The 14,012-nt window shown below is 40.3% G+C and overlaps 1 protein-coding gene across 1 annotated transcript in view; it reads left to right on the forward strand.

The window, feature by feature from the left end:
* Window positions 1-14,012, forward strand: part of LOC120558406 (complement receptor type 2-like) — a 153,770-nt gene that overhangs the window by 11,896 nt on the left and 127,862 nt on the right. The window contains exons 2-9 of the mRNA XM_039799394.1: window positions 1,659-1,755; window positions 1,875-2,063; window positions 6,078-6,177; window positions 6,443-6,519; window positions 6,609-6,773; window positions 6,917-7,096; window positions 7,732-7,831; window positions 8,086-8,162. Of these exons, the coding sequence (XP_039655328.1) occupies window positions 1,698-1,755; window positions 1,875-2,063; window positions 6,078-6,177; window positions 6,443-6,519; window positions 6,609-6,773; window positions 6,917-7,096; window positions 7,732-7,831; window positions 8,086-8,162 (946 nt within the window). The 5' untranslated portion in view covers window positions 1,659-1,697. The remainder of the gene's footprint in view (window positions 1-1,658; window positions 1,756-1,874; window positions 2,064-6,077; window positions 6,178-6,442; window positions 6,520-6,608; window positions 6,774-6,916; window positions 7,097-7,731; window positions 7,832-8,085; window positions 8,163-14,012) is intronic.

Raw genomic sequence — 14,012 nt, forward strand, 5'->3', positions numbered from 1 at the left:
TTTCATTGCTGTAAAAAAAATCAAAGGTTGTCTGTACATCTCTGCCAAGCCCAAGCTAGCACATAGGGCATCAATAAATTGCTGGGGAGGGTCATACCTTTTTTTCAAATCATTTTGGAGGGTCATAGAAAAATTAATACTAAGGGGAGGCTCGATTCTATTTAGACTAACGATGCCAAAACTCCTCCGGTGGCCCCAGGGACAGACTGACAATCTGTGCGTTCTGGAAAAGTCCAGAACGGCCGTCCAATCAATGGCCGTTGGTACAAAAAAAGTCTAATAAAGCGATATTAACAGCCAACAGTAGGGGGCACTCCACAGTCTGGTCATGATGAGGGACAGGCAGCAGAGTTAATTTCACATCAGCAAGAGGTGGTAAGTGCCAGGAGCAGGACACTTTATAATAAGGCTGCCTTTATCCCTATCTTAGCGAATTGCATAGTCAACATGGGTGTGCATCATGATTATGAAAATGATCGTGCCATTTAGTGCTGTCAAACTTAACGTGTTTAATAATTCCTGTTAGGTTAATTTGAAACATTAAACGCGTTAGAAATTAATCGCGGGTTGACCGCAATTTCACTTGGTTGTATATGAGCGGTTGTAGTGAGCTCACTTTTACTGCTAGGATGAAGACCATGGTATTGAATTAAACGGGAAAACATCAGGCATGCATTGGTACCACTCTAAACGTGCTAACAAACAAGGACGGGGGCTTAATAATTCACCAAATGTAACCAAAAGTTTAACCAAAAAATCCTAGCTTGCACTTTCTGTCTGTCTTCCATCAGAGTGCAGTTTTTCCTTGTCTTTCATATTTGTGTTTACTATTGTGGAACTGGCAAAGACCTGGTGGTTGATTATGAAAGTAATTTTCATCATTTCACAGCCTTAATATGAATCAAAAGTGTAATATGACATTGACAAAATATTAAATAGGTTATTTAATGCTAATTATTTAACACAAAGCAACACATTATATCAATAATAGCTAATAACCTGTCTTTAAAATCATTTGTTTATTCAGGTTGAAGATAGTTGCAGCACAAAAGATGACCGGGAGAGTGCAGGAAAGTGCCAGGATGTCCCAGGATGCTCTACATCACAATATTTCACATGGCCCAAGTCAGATAGTCACAGCCTGGAACAATTTTTTGCTTACCACCCTGAGCAAAAGCCTAAACACCTGTCTCTACAGAGAGTGTTTAGTTGTAAAGATGGTACCAACCGCAAATGGCTAATAAACACAACCCCAATTATCATCATTGGTTTTGAGATGTTACTTGCTGTGAATACTTTGTCTGATAGGCTACAGTGTTGTGGCATAGTATCAGGACATCCTGGCTAGTGTCTGTCGCGCACGGCTAGGGGTGAATGGCCGAATGATGGGCCTATTTGGGATAAAGTCCAGGGCTGTTTTTAGCCCCAGTCCGTTCCTGGGTGGCCCCTTAAATAAAAAACGAACAGTCCCTAAGAAAGATCTAATTTGAACCAGTGTATATATATATATTATTTGAGACTGAATATTTATCGTTATTTGTGGTTTAATGTGTTACGCGGAGTTGGCTCTGCTTGAATGGAATCAGTGCGAGTATGAACCGTATTAACGAAGTTAACACTCTGACTGTTTTGCTTACATTTGCGTTTCTCTTTGCCAGAAAGCTCCCAGACTTCAGTCAGACTTGGCAGACTCCGTCATGTTTGTCACTTACTTCCTACTGCTGAGCAGTCTTGGTCTTGTCATTACAACTCAAGGTGAGTGGCAGAGTGGATAAGCTTGTGACATAGGCTATGTGTGATTATACACAAGCTGTTTACTTATCTTGTCCTCACTTCTAGTGTTCATCTTTCTCTTTCTGTATTTTTCATTGTAGCTCAAGACTGCTCCAAACCTGCAGGAGGAGACAACATGGGTTTGAAGGGCGATGACATTCTTTTACAAACATTCCCAGAGGGGAAGAAAGTGACTTTTGCCTGCGATGTTGGCTATGTGACTGCAGGAGGGTCTCCATCCATTACTTGTACTGCTGGCAACTGGACTCCTCTGAAGCTGAAATGCGAGAGTGAATAATGACACTTTATTTTTACATTCAAATTTGTAAAAGCAGCAATAATGTGGCAATATTCTCTGGTCTTTGACCAACTGACGTCTAGGCCTGTCACCATAAGAAATTTAGCTGGACGATAAATTGTCCCAGAAATTATTGCGATATACGATAATATTGTCGTTCTGAGACCATTTTCATCTAATATAATGATTCAATTCAATTTCAATTCAATTTTATTTATAGTATCAAATCATAACAAAAGTTATCTCGAGACACTTTACAGATAGAGTAGGTCTAGACCACACTCTATAATGATAATGGCATAATAATGCAGGTACACCTTTTCAAAGATCAATAAACTTTTATTTCTAAAGAATATTAACACTGGAACTGGAAGACATTTTAAATATCCACAATATGTATTTGATCTCCTTTAGTATGTCTTATTTCATTAATTAAATTAAACACTAAATATTACATTTAAATAATAGTATATAATTAATAAATTAAATCTATCTATATGGCTATCTGCCACATGGCGAGTAAATGTTTGTACCAAAATAGTTCTGTTTTTCAGTCTTCATTTTGGAGAAAGTGCAGCTAATACACACACACACACACACACACACACACACACACACACACACACACACATACACACTACATCACTTCTGTTTACTGATTGCTATCGTTTACCTCAGGCTAATTAATTAATTAGCTAGTATGTGGCGATTTTTGCCAGCCAGCCTTCCAAAAGAAAGCAGAATCGTTAACCTTTGACCGACAAGCAGGTAACGGCGTGTATGTCCGAGCCTGTCTCCATCGGCTCTACTTGCAGGTTGTCAACTGTGTGGTTTGAAATAAAAGGGAGAAAACAGGACGCAGAGTAAACACTGCAGATATCGCTCATATACTTTATTTTTATTTTTTTGTAATTTTTTATTGCCTTAACTGCAAAGTGCTGCGGGAAACCGTGCTCCTCTCAACTAGCGTTTTCTCTGTCTCTCCACCAGGCGTCCCACCTCCCAAAACACAAAGACCATGTGACTGACAAGAGGGTTTTCTCCTCATAACGCTAAGGACCAGAGAGAGAGAGAGAGAGAGAGAGAGAGAGAGAGAGAGAGAGAGAGAGAGAGAGAGAGAGAGAGAGAGAGAGAGAGAGAGAGAGAGAGAGAGAGAGAGAGAGAGAGAGAGAGATGCTACCTGGCTAGCTAGGCTAGCAGATGTAATGTTACCAAGCATGCCATTCGGCGGTGTGTAAATGTAAGATTATTAGTGTTAGAAACTGTTTAAGTCTCAAATTGTTATATGCTTTGGTGTTTTATCCTTTTACGATAGTTAGTTGTGGGTTATTAATTGTTGTGTTATAAAGTTACTACCATGAGTGAGAAGGGTACGCAGTTAACAGGGGCCCCGGTGCTGCGACGGAGTGTGAAAAAAAAAAACTGGATCGGCCCGTGGATCTGATAATTTTTCTGATCCACCGATCCAGCTATTTTGAGTAAGCCCTGACTGCAGTACGCAGATCGAGTAGTGGCTCAATGTGGGTGGAGCTAAACGTCTGATTCCGCCCACTTGCCAAATAGCAATTGGCAGAGCCATTTCTCTATCACTCTGGCAATTGGTGTGAGGGGAAAACACAGGACTTTCAAGCTGACCGGAGATCTTTTCCCGTTGTTGTTTTTCTTAACCCAACCGTCCGTTGTTGGCGTCCCCCAGAGACATGGGCTCGTTTCCCGCGAATTACGTTTGCTTTCCCCGTTATCCTTTCCTTAACCCAGCGGCGGAGTGGAACCAAAACATCTACCGGGAAATCATGTAGACCACCGGCCGGCAGGCAGTGTCCGTCCGCGGGCAGGTAGCGTCTGTCCGCGGGCAGGCAGCCAGCGTCCGTTCTCGGGCAGCCAGTGTCCGTCCGCGGGCAGCCAGCGTCCGTTCGCGGGCAGCCAGCGTCCGTTCGCGGGCAGCCAGCGTCCGTTCGCGGGCAGCCAGCGTCCGTTCGCGGGCAGCCAGTGTCCGTCCGCGGGCAGCCAGCGTCCGTTCGCGGGCAGCCAGCGTCCGTCCGCGGGCAGCCAGCCGGCATCCAGCATCCGTTCGCGGGCAGCCAGCGTCCGGCTCCTAAGCGAGCGCCCGTTCATGCGCAGCCAGCGCCGTCCGCGGGCAGCCAGCCGGCATCCAGCGTCCATTCGATAGCCAGCGGTCCGTTCGCGGGCAGCCAGCGTCCGTCCGCGGGCAGGCAGCCGGCAGCCAGCGTCCGTCCGCGGGCAGCCAGCGTCCGTTCGCGGGCAGGCAGCCGGCAGGTTAGTCCGTCCAGACTTTCCCGATTGCCACTCCGCCTCTGCCTTAACGGGCAGTCAGGTGCAATTGGCTATTTTTGCAATATCGGGGCCGATATCCGATCCTAATATCGGATCGGTGCACCCCTAAATAGAACCTCTCACCTTATAATAACAGTATTTTTTTCCTGTAAAATTAACAAAATTGCAGCAACAGCCCTTTTCAGTTTAGTGTGAGATTTATGTTGAGATTTTTTCTAAAAAAGATTTTTTGAAGTGTTATTTATTTCAATAACACCAAAGTAATTCAAATGATTTATTGAAAATTTTGAGCATTAAACACTTAATTTCCTGCATTCTGGTGAATTTGTATGCACCTATTTCTACCTTTTTCTGAATCAATATGCTTTAAATATCTTTATGTAAAGAGAAACATAGATTACAATCCAAATATAAAAACATAATGGAATATATTGAAGTAAGGCTCTCAGACATTCTGTATTGCTTTCATCTATTTATTCTCCTTTGGATCGACTTTTCTAATTGTATCTGAGTCAGCACACATGTAGCCTAGCATCATTTACTCTTCCCTCCTGTTTTGCGTCTTTTGTTGGGGAAGTAACTTCCTTAATGTGCATATGACAATTATTCACATTTTAATGTATTAATAAACCTCTGGACTGTAATATTTCAGATGTGTTATGTCCAAATTTTGTGCACATTCAAAATATAGTCTATCTGTGTTCCCTGTGATTTGGAGGAGTCGTGATATTTTGAGAAAAATAAAGTTATAATAGGCTATTACAAGAATAAAGTCACTATATTTCAGAAAATAATCTATACCTGCACTATAGTCTGCTGTGCATTACGTGATTGCGCTGCTGATAAGGTAGATCTCAGACCTTCTGACAGACTCAGGTCTGGTCTCTGAATGATACAAACCAGGGAAGTGGCTGTACGCTGCTCTATGTCGGAGGTGGAAAACCGAAAATACTGAGCAGCATCCTTTATAAACCTGAAGCTGCCTTTAACAGCGAGAGTGGACACAAAGTGACGCACAGGTCTGCTTCAGAGCGCCGTGTGTTTGAGTCTGAACCGTGACTGTAAACGTCACGTCACAGGAACTTCAAACTAAATCAGTAGTATTGCGCTCCTAAACTTTGTGTTGATGGCATCAATGTATTTGACTGATTTGGCTAGGATTCCTCCGAAAACTTCACCCGGCTTTCACAGCTTTCCTCACGTAGAGATGGTTGCTAGGTGATAGCACCAAATGCAGCATGGTCGGACCCCATACGTAGCTGCCCGTTCTATTCGCCTCGGAAAAATAAACTGGACAAAGTTACATTCGGGGCTACACTCAAAACATTCGGGGCTGAAGACGCGGCAAAATCGGCTCACGCCACTCCTGGTGTAAACCGGGACAAGCAATTCAAAATCGGGGCTGTCCCGGTCAAACCGGGACGTCTGGTCATCTAGGGGGCCCTCTGCTGGCCACGGGGCCCTTTGCAATTGCAAAGGTCGCTTAGTGGCTGGGCCGGCTCTGGGGAGAGGGAGAGGGAGAGAGAGAGGAAGCATGCAAATGGCAATTATCGCGGTCGGAAAAATTATCGACCTAATTTGTTTTTATCGTGTGATTAATTGATTTATTGACTAACGTGACAGGCCTAGTCTTACCAACATATAAATGTCATCTTAACTCATTTAGACCGGATGCCACATATGCGTGTGATTAAATCCTCCTTTTTTTCAGGGAGGAACTGTGGCAATGCTGGAGAAGTGGACAATGGAAATGTCGATTACCCTGAAGGGACAGAGTTTGGTGATAAACTAGTGGTCACTTGCAACACCGGGTTAGTAATAAACTGATAACTAGGACGGTTCATGTTAAGAGAATTAGTTTTTAAAATGTAATTGTAAGAAATGTATTTACCTCTAAAATGTCAGCAACCATCATGTTTCCAAATCAAAAAAAATATTCTAATCAAAGTGGGTGTTCAGTGGGGCTTACCAGTCAGTGTTATCATGTGAATTAAAGGGTTACACAGATTCTTCTTGACATGTGTTGTCTGAAGTCAAAACATTTTTACATTACATTTTTATTTATTCCCTAATTAGCTTCCATATGGTCCCCAAGAAAGGTCAAATCCTTTGTGGAGCCCAAGGGTGGATGGACAGGTTGCCTGAATGTGAAGGTTGGTCATCTCTGTGTGTTAATACAAAACACATGACTAAATAAAAACTGTGTATTTCCATTCTAATAGATGTCACTTTCATTTTGCAGTGGTGACTTGTGATCCGCCAACTGAGGTAGCGAATGCTGTTTTCAGTCCAGTCAAAGAATCCTATGACTATAGAGAAGTTGTACAGTACAGATGTCAAAATGGTTATACAAGTTCAATATCATGTTCAGATCATGGAACATTTGTTCCTGCTCCAACATGTTTCCGTAAGTGTTTTTTAATTTTTTCCAACCTTTTCTCTACATTTTCCCAATGTAAACTCAGCTGTGACTGACCTCTCCCATACTTTGGAAAAAGTTATTTTGGACAATTATATTAATGTCTATTTTAAAATGTTCTCTTCCTACAGTGGTTCGTTGTGAGGATCCTAATATAGCCAATGGTCAACAGGTTGATGGTTCTCGACCCCCTCATGGATACAGGTCTACGGTGACATATGAGTGCATATCTGGGTATGTTATGGAAGGAGGACGCACCCTGACATGTGGAGTAGATAGTCAGTGGTTACCTGGACTTCCAACATGTCAAAGTAAGTCATTAATTGAAATTACTACTTGGTGTAAGTCTGTAAAGAAAAGTGAACCTGTTAGGTTTGACCATGATGAAAACATGATTTGTATACAAATCCAGATGCTATCACATTTTTACATGTGATTAATCTCATAACATTGCATATACTTCCGTCAGTAGTTTCCCTTTTAGATAAGATTTGCATTTTTTTGTGTGCTTTTGCTCTGTGGTTAATTTCATGTCTGCTACTGACGTACAACCACATTGCGCACTGTAAAGTTATTTTATGAAGGAAATAGACGTATTACATATTACATGAATGCCAACTCTGGGACGTTTTTGAATCGCGCCTGGACTACTGTGATGCTGAAATGTGAGAGTGAATAATGACACTTAATTTTAACATTGAAATTTGTAAAAGCAGCAATAATGTGGCAATATTCTCTGATCTTTGACCAACTGGGAAATTACGTCTTACCAACATATAAATGCTGGATGAATAGATGAGTGACTGATAATATCTAGTAACCAGTGACTGATAATATCTAGTAACCATTCTGTTGAATCATATCGATATCCAGTCATTTTAACTCATTTAGACCGGATGCCACATATGCGTGTGATTAAATCCTTATGAGGGTTATCTTTTTTCAGGGAGGGACTGTGGCTCTGCTGGAGAAGTGGACAACGGAAATGTCGATTACCCTGAAGGGACACGGTTTGGTGATAAACTAGTGGTCACTTGCAACACCGGGTTAGTAATAAACTGATAACTAGGATGGTTCATGTTAAGCGAATTAGTTTGAAAATGTAATTGTAAGAAATGTATTTACCTCTAAAATGTCAGCAACCATCATGTTTTCAAATCAAAAAATGTATTCTAATCAAAGTGGGTGTTCAGTGGGGCTTACCAATCAGTGTTATCATGTGAAATAAAGGGGCTTACACAGATTCTTCTTGACATGTGTTGTCTGAAGTCAAAAATGTTTTTAATTATTCCTTAATTAGCTTCAATATAGTCCCCAACAAAGGTCAAATCCTTTGTGGAGCCCAAGGGTGGATGGACAGGTTACCTACATGTGAAGGTTGGTCATCTCTGTGTGTTAATACAAGACACATGACTAAATAAAAACTGTGTATTTCCATTCTAATAGATGTCACTTTCATTTTGCAGTGGTGACTTGTGATCCGCCAACTGGGGTAGCGAATGCTGTTTTCAGTCCAGTCAACGAATCCTATGACTATAGAGAAGTTGTACAGTACAAATGTCAAAGTGATTATACACTTAATGGTTCAAGTTCAATATCATGTTCAGAACATGGAACATTTGGTCCTGCTCCAACATGTGTCCGTAAGTGTTTTATTTTTTTTTTATTTCCAACCTTTTCTCAACATTTTCCCAGTGTAAACTCAGCTGTGACTGACACTCTACCATTCTTTGGAAAAAGTTATTTAGGACAATTGTATTAATTTCTATTTTAAAATGTTCTCTTCCTGCAGTGGTTCGATGTGAGGATCCTAATATAGCCAATGGTCACCAGGTTGAGGGTTCTCGACCCCCTCATGGATACAGGTCTACGGTGACATATGAGTGCATATCTGGGTATGTTATGGAAGGAGGACGCACCCTGACATGTGGAATAGATGGTCAGTGGTTACCTGGACTTCCAACATGTCAAAGTAAGTCATTAATTGAAATTAGCCTACTACTTGGTGTAAAGAAAAGTCAACCTGTTAGGTTTGACCATGATGAAAACATGATTAGTATACTAATCCAGATGCCATCACATTGCATATACTTCTGTCAGTAGTTTACTTTTTAGATAATATTTGCAACTAGAAAATGCATTTCCTGCAGAAAATGCGTGGGAATGCTGAATAGCTGAATTGCTAAAGCTAAACTGTATAAATAGCTTAAATCTGTAAGAAGAAGTTGAAATAGTGAAAATATTTGAAAAAGTGGAAATCGTTAAAAAGTTCAAAGTTGACTCTAAACTGAAAAAGTTGTAAAAGAAATAAAAAAAAAATAGAACACTGTGAAGTCTTTAGCTGAAGCTGAAGAATAGTTGAAAAATGGAAAATTGGTTCAAAAAAAGAAAGGAAAAGAGGGAGGGAGAAGGCGTGTGGGAGAGAAAGAAAGAGAGAGAGAGAGAGAGAGGAGGGAAGAGAGAGAAGAAGGAAATAGAAGAGAGGGACAGGAAAAGAGAGAGGGGGATGAGAGAGGGGAGAGAGGGAGAGAGAGAGGGAAAAACAAAGAGAGAGAAAGAGAAAGAGAGAGGAAGAGACAAAAAGAGAGAAAGAGGAGATAGAGGAAAGAGAGGAAGAGAAAGAGAGAAGAAAAGAAGGAGGGAGAGAGAAGAGAAAGAAAGAGAGAGAGAGAGGGAAAAGAGTGATAGAGAGAAGAGAGAGGAAGAGAGGAGGTGGAGAGAGGAGAAGGAGGGATAGAGAGGGAAAAGAGAGAGAGAGAGGGATAGAGAGAGAAAGAGATAGAGATGGATAGAGAGGGAGAGAGAGTCAGATGGAAAAAGAGAGACAGAGTGGGGGAGCGAGAGAAGACAGACAGACAGACCAGAACAAGAGAATAGAAGAGAGAAGACAGACTAAAGTTCATATTCCTGCCTGTAGTATCTGGGTGTGTATCTGTTGTCATGGTAACGACTGGCCAGTGAATGTTTGTAGTAGTTGAAGTAGTGAGAGTAGTAGAAAAAGTGGAAATCGTTTTAAGAAGTATGAATTTCATTAAAAAGCTAAACGTTGACGCTAAACTGAGCTGATGGCTTCAAAAGTTGAAAAAAGGACAAAATATTTAGAACATTGTGAGGTCTGAGAGGGAGAGACAAAGAGAGAGAAAGAGAAGGAAAGAGAGACAGAGGGGGAGAGAGAGAGATGGAAAGAGAGAGAGAGAGGGAGAGAGAGAGGGAAAGAAAGAGATTGAGAGAGAAAGGAAGAGAGGGGGAAGAGAGGGAGGGAGAAGGAGGGATGAAGAGAGGAGAGAGAGAGAGAAAAAGAGAGAGAGACAGGGAGAGAGAAAGAGAGAGAGAGGCAGAGGTAAATAAAAAGAGAGAGAGAGAGGGAAAGAGAGAGATGGAGGGAGGGAGAGAGACAGAGAGGGAGGAAAGGAGATAGAGAGGGAGTGAGGGAGACAGAAAAGAAAAAGAAGGAGGGAGGGATACAGACAGAGGGAGGAAAGAAGACAGAGGGAGGAAGGGAGACAGAGGGAGGAAGACAGAAGTAGGGTAGGAGACAGCGAGAGACGGAGAATGAGGGAGGAGGAGGGAGACAAAAACAAAAAAACAGAGGAAGGATGGAGAGAGAAAAGGAGGGAGGGAGGGAGACAGACAGATTAGGAGACAGACAGAAGTGGAAGGCAACAGATCTAGACTACTGTTGATATTACTGCCTGTAGTATCTGGGTGTGTCTGTGAAAGTGTTGTCATGGTAACGAATGGCCAGTGGATATGTTTATAAACCTGCTTTGATGTCTGTAATCAAGTTGATGAGCAACACCTGCTGAATCTGTCAGCTGTGCTGTGCTTCAGCTATTCAGAGTCCCTGAGAACGAGCTCTCAAACAAAGCGTCACAGTGGCAAAACGATAACGGCTATCAGTCAAATGACGTGATCCTGAGCACCACAAAGCCTTTGTGAACGTATCGGTATAAAATTTATATGGATAAACCTAAAAATGTGGTCATATCAGCGATTTCAAAAAGTGGTTCGTTCAGTGTTTCGCTGGGAAATATCCAGGAGTTGTAACATTGGAGCCAATGGAGAACGATATGGACATCTTGTCATTTGGAAGCTCAACCAGCCAAAAGTAAAAGGCGTATCACAAAACTGAGCAGATTTTCTGAAACTAGACAAACATGCCTACGTTTTGATGTATAAATTGTGTATGACAAGTAGATATTGTGGGCGTGAGAACAATTTATTGAGAAGGGACAAAGATAATTTTTTCGAAGCTTCACCCTCTAGCTATGATGTCATCCACTCTAGCTCACGCAATACACACTCTGTTTAATCGATAAAATTTCCTGAAAAGATCACTAAACTTAAACAGCTTTTTAACAAAAACTGTAAAAGATATCAAACTGAAAAGCACAAGCCGGATAGCTGAATATTTTGTGAACATTTTAAAGTTTGTTTGGTGTCTGTAGGTGAAAGTATGAAGGAGCTGAAAATTTTGGGAGCGGAAGAAGATTTTAAGGAGTTGAATGCTGCTCTCATTCACTTCAATGTTAAAAAAAAGTGTTAAAAAGCTTAAAATTAAAAAAAGTATAAATAGTAGAAAAAAAGTTGAAGAAGTCCCATCATTAGCTGAACAAGCTGAACATTTGAAAAGTTGAATGGTTTAAATAAATAAAAAAAATGCTGGGGTCCAGAACCAAAAAACACCAAAAAAAAAAAAAAAAAAAAAAAAAAAAAAAAAAAAAAAAAAAAAGAACCCCTACCGAAAGGAGTGGAATGCTGTTGAACAGCATTCCCACAAATTTTTTGTGTGCTTTTGCTCTGTGGTTAAAGAAAAAAAAAAGAAAAGATTAAAAAGTCTGGTTTCTGTTTTTGCTCTCACTCAAATGTCCTTTTTTAATTTACTTGAAGAAATTACTTGCCATAAATTCCATATTTAAAATTTCAGGATGAATCTATGAAATTCTTCAGCCTCTGTTTGCCAAATAGATTCCTCAAAGATTATATAAATATGACCTAAGATATGAAGGAGAAGGTTGGAAGTAGTAATTAGAGCCATAAATTTAAATAATTTCAACAAGGCTGCAGTGTGTGAAATATTTATTCATAGTTGGATGTGCATTTCAGATCATTTGGTTTCTGGCCAAAAAACACATTTATCTTTTGGAGTGTGTGGAGGCCTGGTCACTTAACAACACATTTCTATAAGTGTGTGTATAATCACTTATCTGTTTAAAAGGCTGTGTGTGAAATGCATGTTAATTAGTTTGTCTCCTACTGACGTACAACCACATTGCGCACTATAAAGTTATTTTATGAAGGAAATAGACATATTACATACCTGAAGGCCAATTCTGGGACGTTTTTGAATCATTTACAATCCCGTAATTGTCTCCATCTGTTGAAAGCCAACCGAGCTGTGACTCATCGTCTGTCCATTCCCTTTTAGCTTTTAGTTCTTCTTTGTTTAATTTCCTTCTTTTCTGTGATGGTCCTGCCCCAGTATTAGCCATAACTACAACAGATAACTTCTAAAATAAAATGAAAATACAATTAGGCCTATATAAAGAAATCTTCTGCTACCCTTTACATTGCTGGATACAATAACATAGACTTTTCCGGTGTTACAAAGAAATCTGTGACCTGTCAGAATGTGTGCTCTGTAGCGCCGTCTACCTGCCGTAAATCATTTTGTTACTTTGCGGGGGAAATAGGACCTGGTTAAGGACACTGTTAAAAACTAGCCCTATATAAAATAATGTAAAATTACCGTTATTTTTCACTGTTAGTCTCGTTTGCTGTTATTAGGTCATTATAGGTCATTCATGATCATCAAATGAAAAATTACAGTTTTAGAAACATTTAAAAGTTACTTATAGTCACTTTGAAGTATATATCTCTGATGTCGCTAACATTGTCCTGATTTATGTTTTTGCAGGAATAGCCACCACCAGCACCACCACCAGCACCACCACCAGCACCACCACCAGCACCACCACCAGCACCACCACCAGCACCACCACCACAACACATTCTCCCCCAAAGACACCAGGTACAATCCATGATAATGCTTAAGAAGCCATTAGCAGCCCTACAGGGTTGTCACCTGACAAAATGGTTCAATTAGTTTGGGCCTTTTTGGGCTGATGGACACCAAAGGGCTAAACTGTTTTACAGTATCAAAGCTAATTAATGTATCTTAGATCAAACTGCTATCGTTGTGTTTGTGTCAAGGAATTACAGTTGAATGATCCTAGTGAAGTATAAACAAGGCTTTATTTGCTGCTGATATTGCTTGCTACAAAGTGAAGTAGTGTTTGGCGATATGTTCTGTACTGTACCTCAGTTTGTATGGTATTCATTCAAAAAAACGAACATTCCCGTCTGGTTATTTAATCCAAAAACCGTTTCCTGATTAATTTTCCAGAAATTGATACTACACCATGATATACTGTATATCAATATCATATTTGCTGAAACTCTCACTATATCCTGACAGACCTAATGGCATTGTCAAGTCTCCACCTCGCCCAAATTTAAACAACCAATCAGAGCCGAAGAGCCTTGATCAAGTATGAATCAAAGATTCTGTTACTATATTTCTTGCCTCAGATGTTGTCATTTCAACATATTTTAGTGTATCTCTTCCTTAACACAAACACAATGGATCCAGTTTGATCCAAGATATACTAATTAGGGGTTTGAGCCCGAGGGGGCCGGGAGCTGCGTATGCAAGTCAACACAGCTCCCAGTACCAGAAATATAATATTTAAATTAATCCTAGCTATATCATTGCTTTTTTTGAAGACTTTTTCAGATAAAATCTTGACTCAACAGTGGTGATATACTTTTCTCAAAATGTGTAAAGCTAGGGGTGGGAATCACCAGACGCCCCACGATACGATATTATCTCCATACTTCTATCAAGATACGATATTATTGGGATTTTAAACATATTGCGATATTCTGCGATATATTACCTGTTTATTACCTGAAAGCAATTGACCCTTCCAATTAAAAGAGCCATTTTTGGCCCAAAATAATTCAAAGAAATCTGAAATCTATGATTCTTATAATGAAAGTAACTAAGTCTATTTAAGTGTAAATCAGCCTATCAACATGACTAATAGGGCATTCATTAATATGGTGAGGTTTGTTGCCATTTGAGAGTGACATATCTTACATTTTCTGATCAATACAATGTCATTGACAATTTAGTTATAGAAAAGCTGCTTTGATATTTTTGAA

The sequence above is a fragment of the Perca fluviatilis genome, chromosome 5 (assembly GCF_010015445.1).
Source record: "Perca fluviatilis chromosome 5, GENO_Pfluv_1.0, whole genome shotgun sequence".
NCBI classification, from domain to species: Eukaryota; Metazoa; Chordata; class Actinopteri; order Perciformes; family Percidae; genus Perca; species Perca fluviatilis.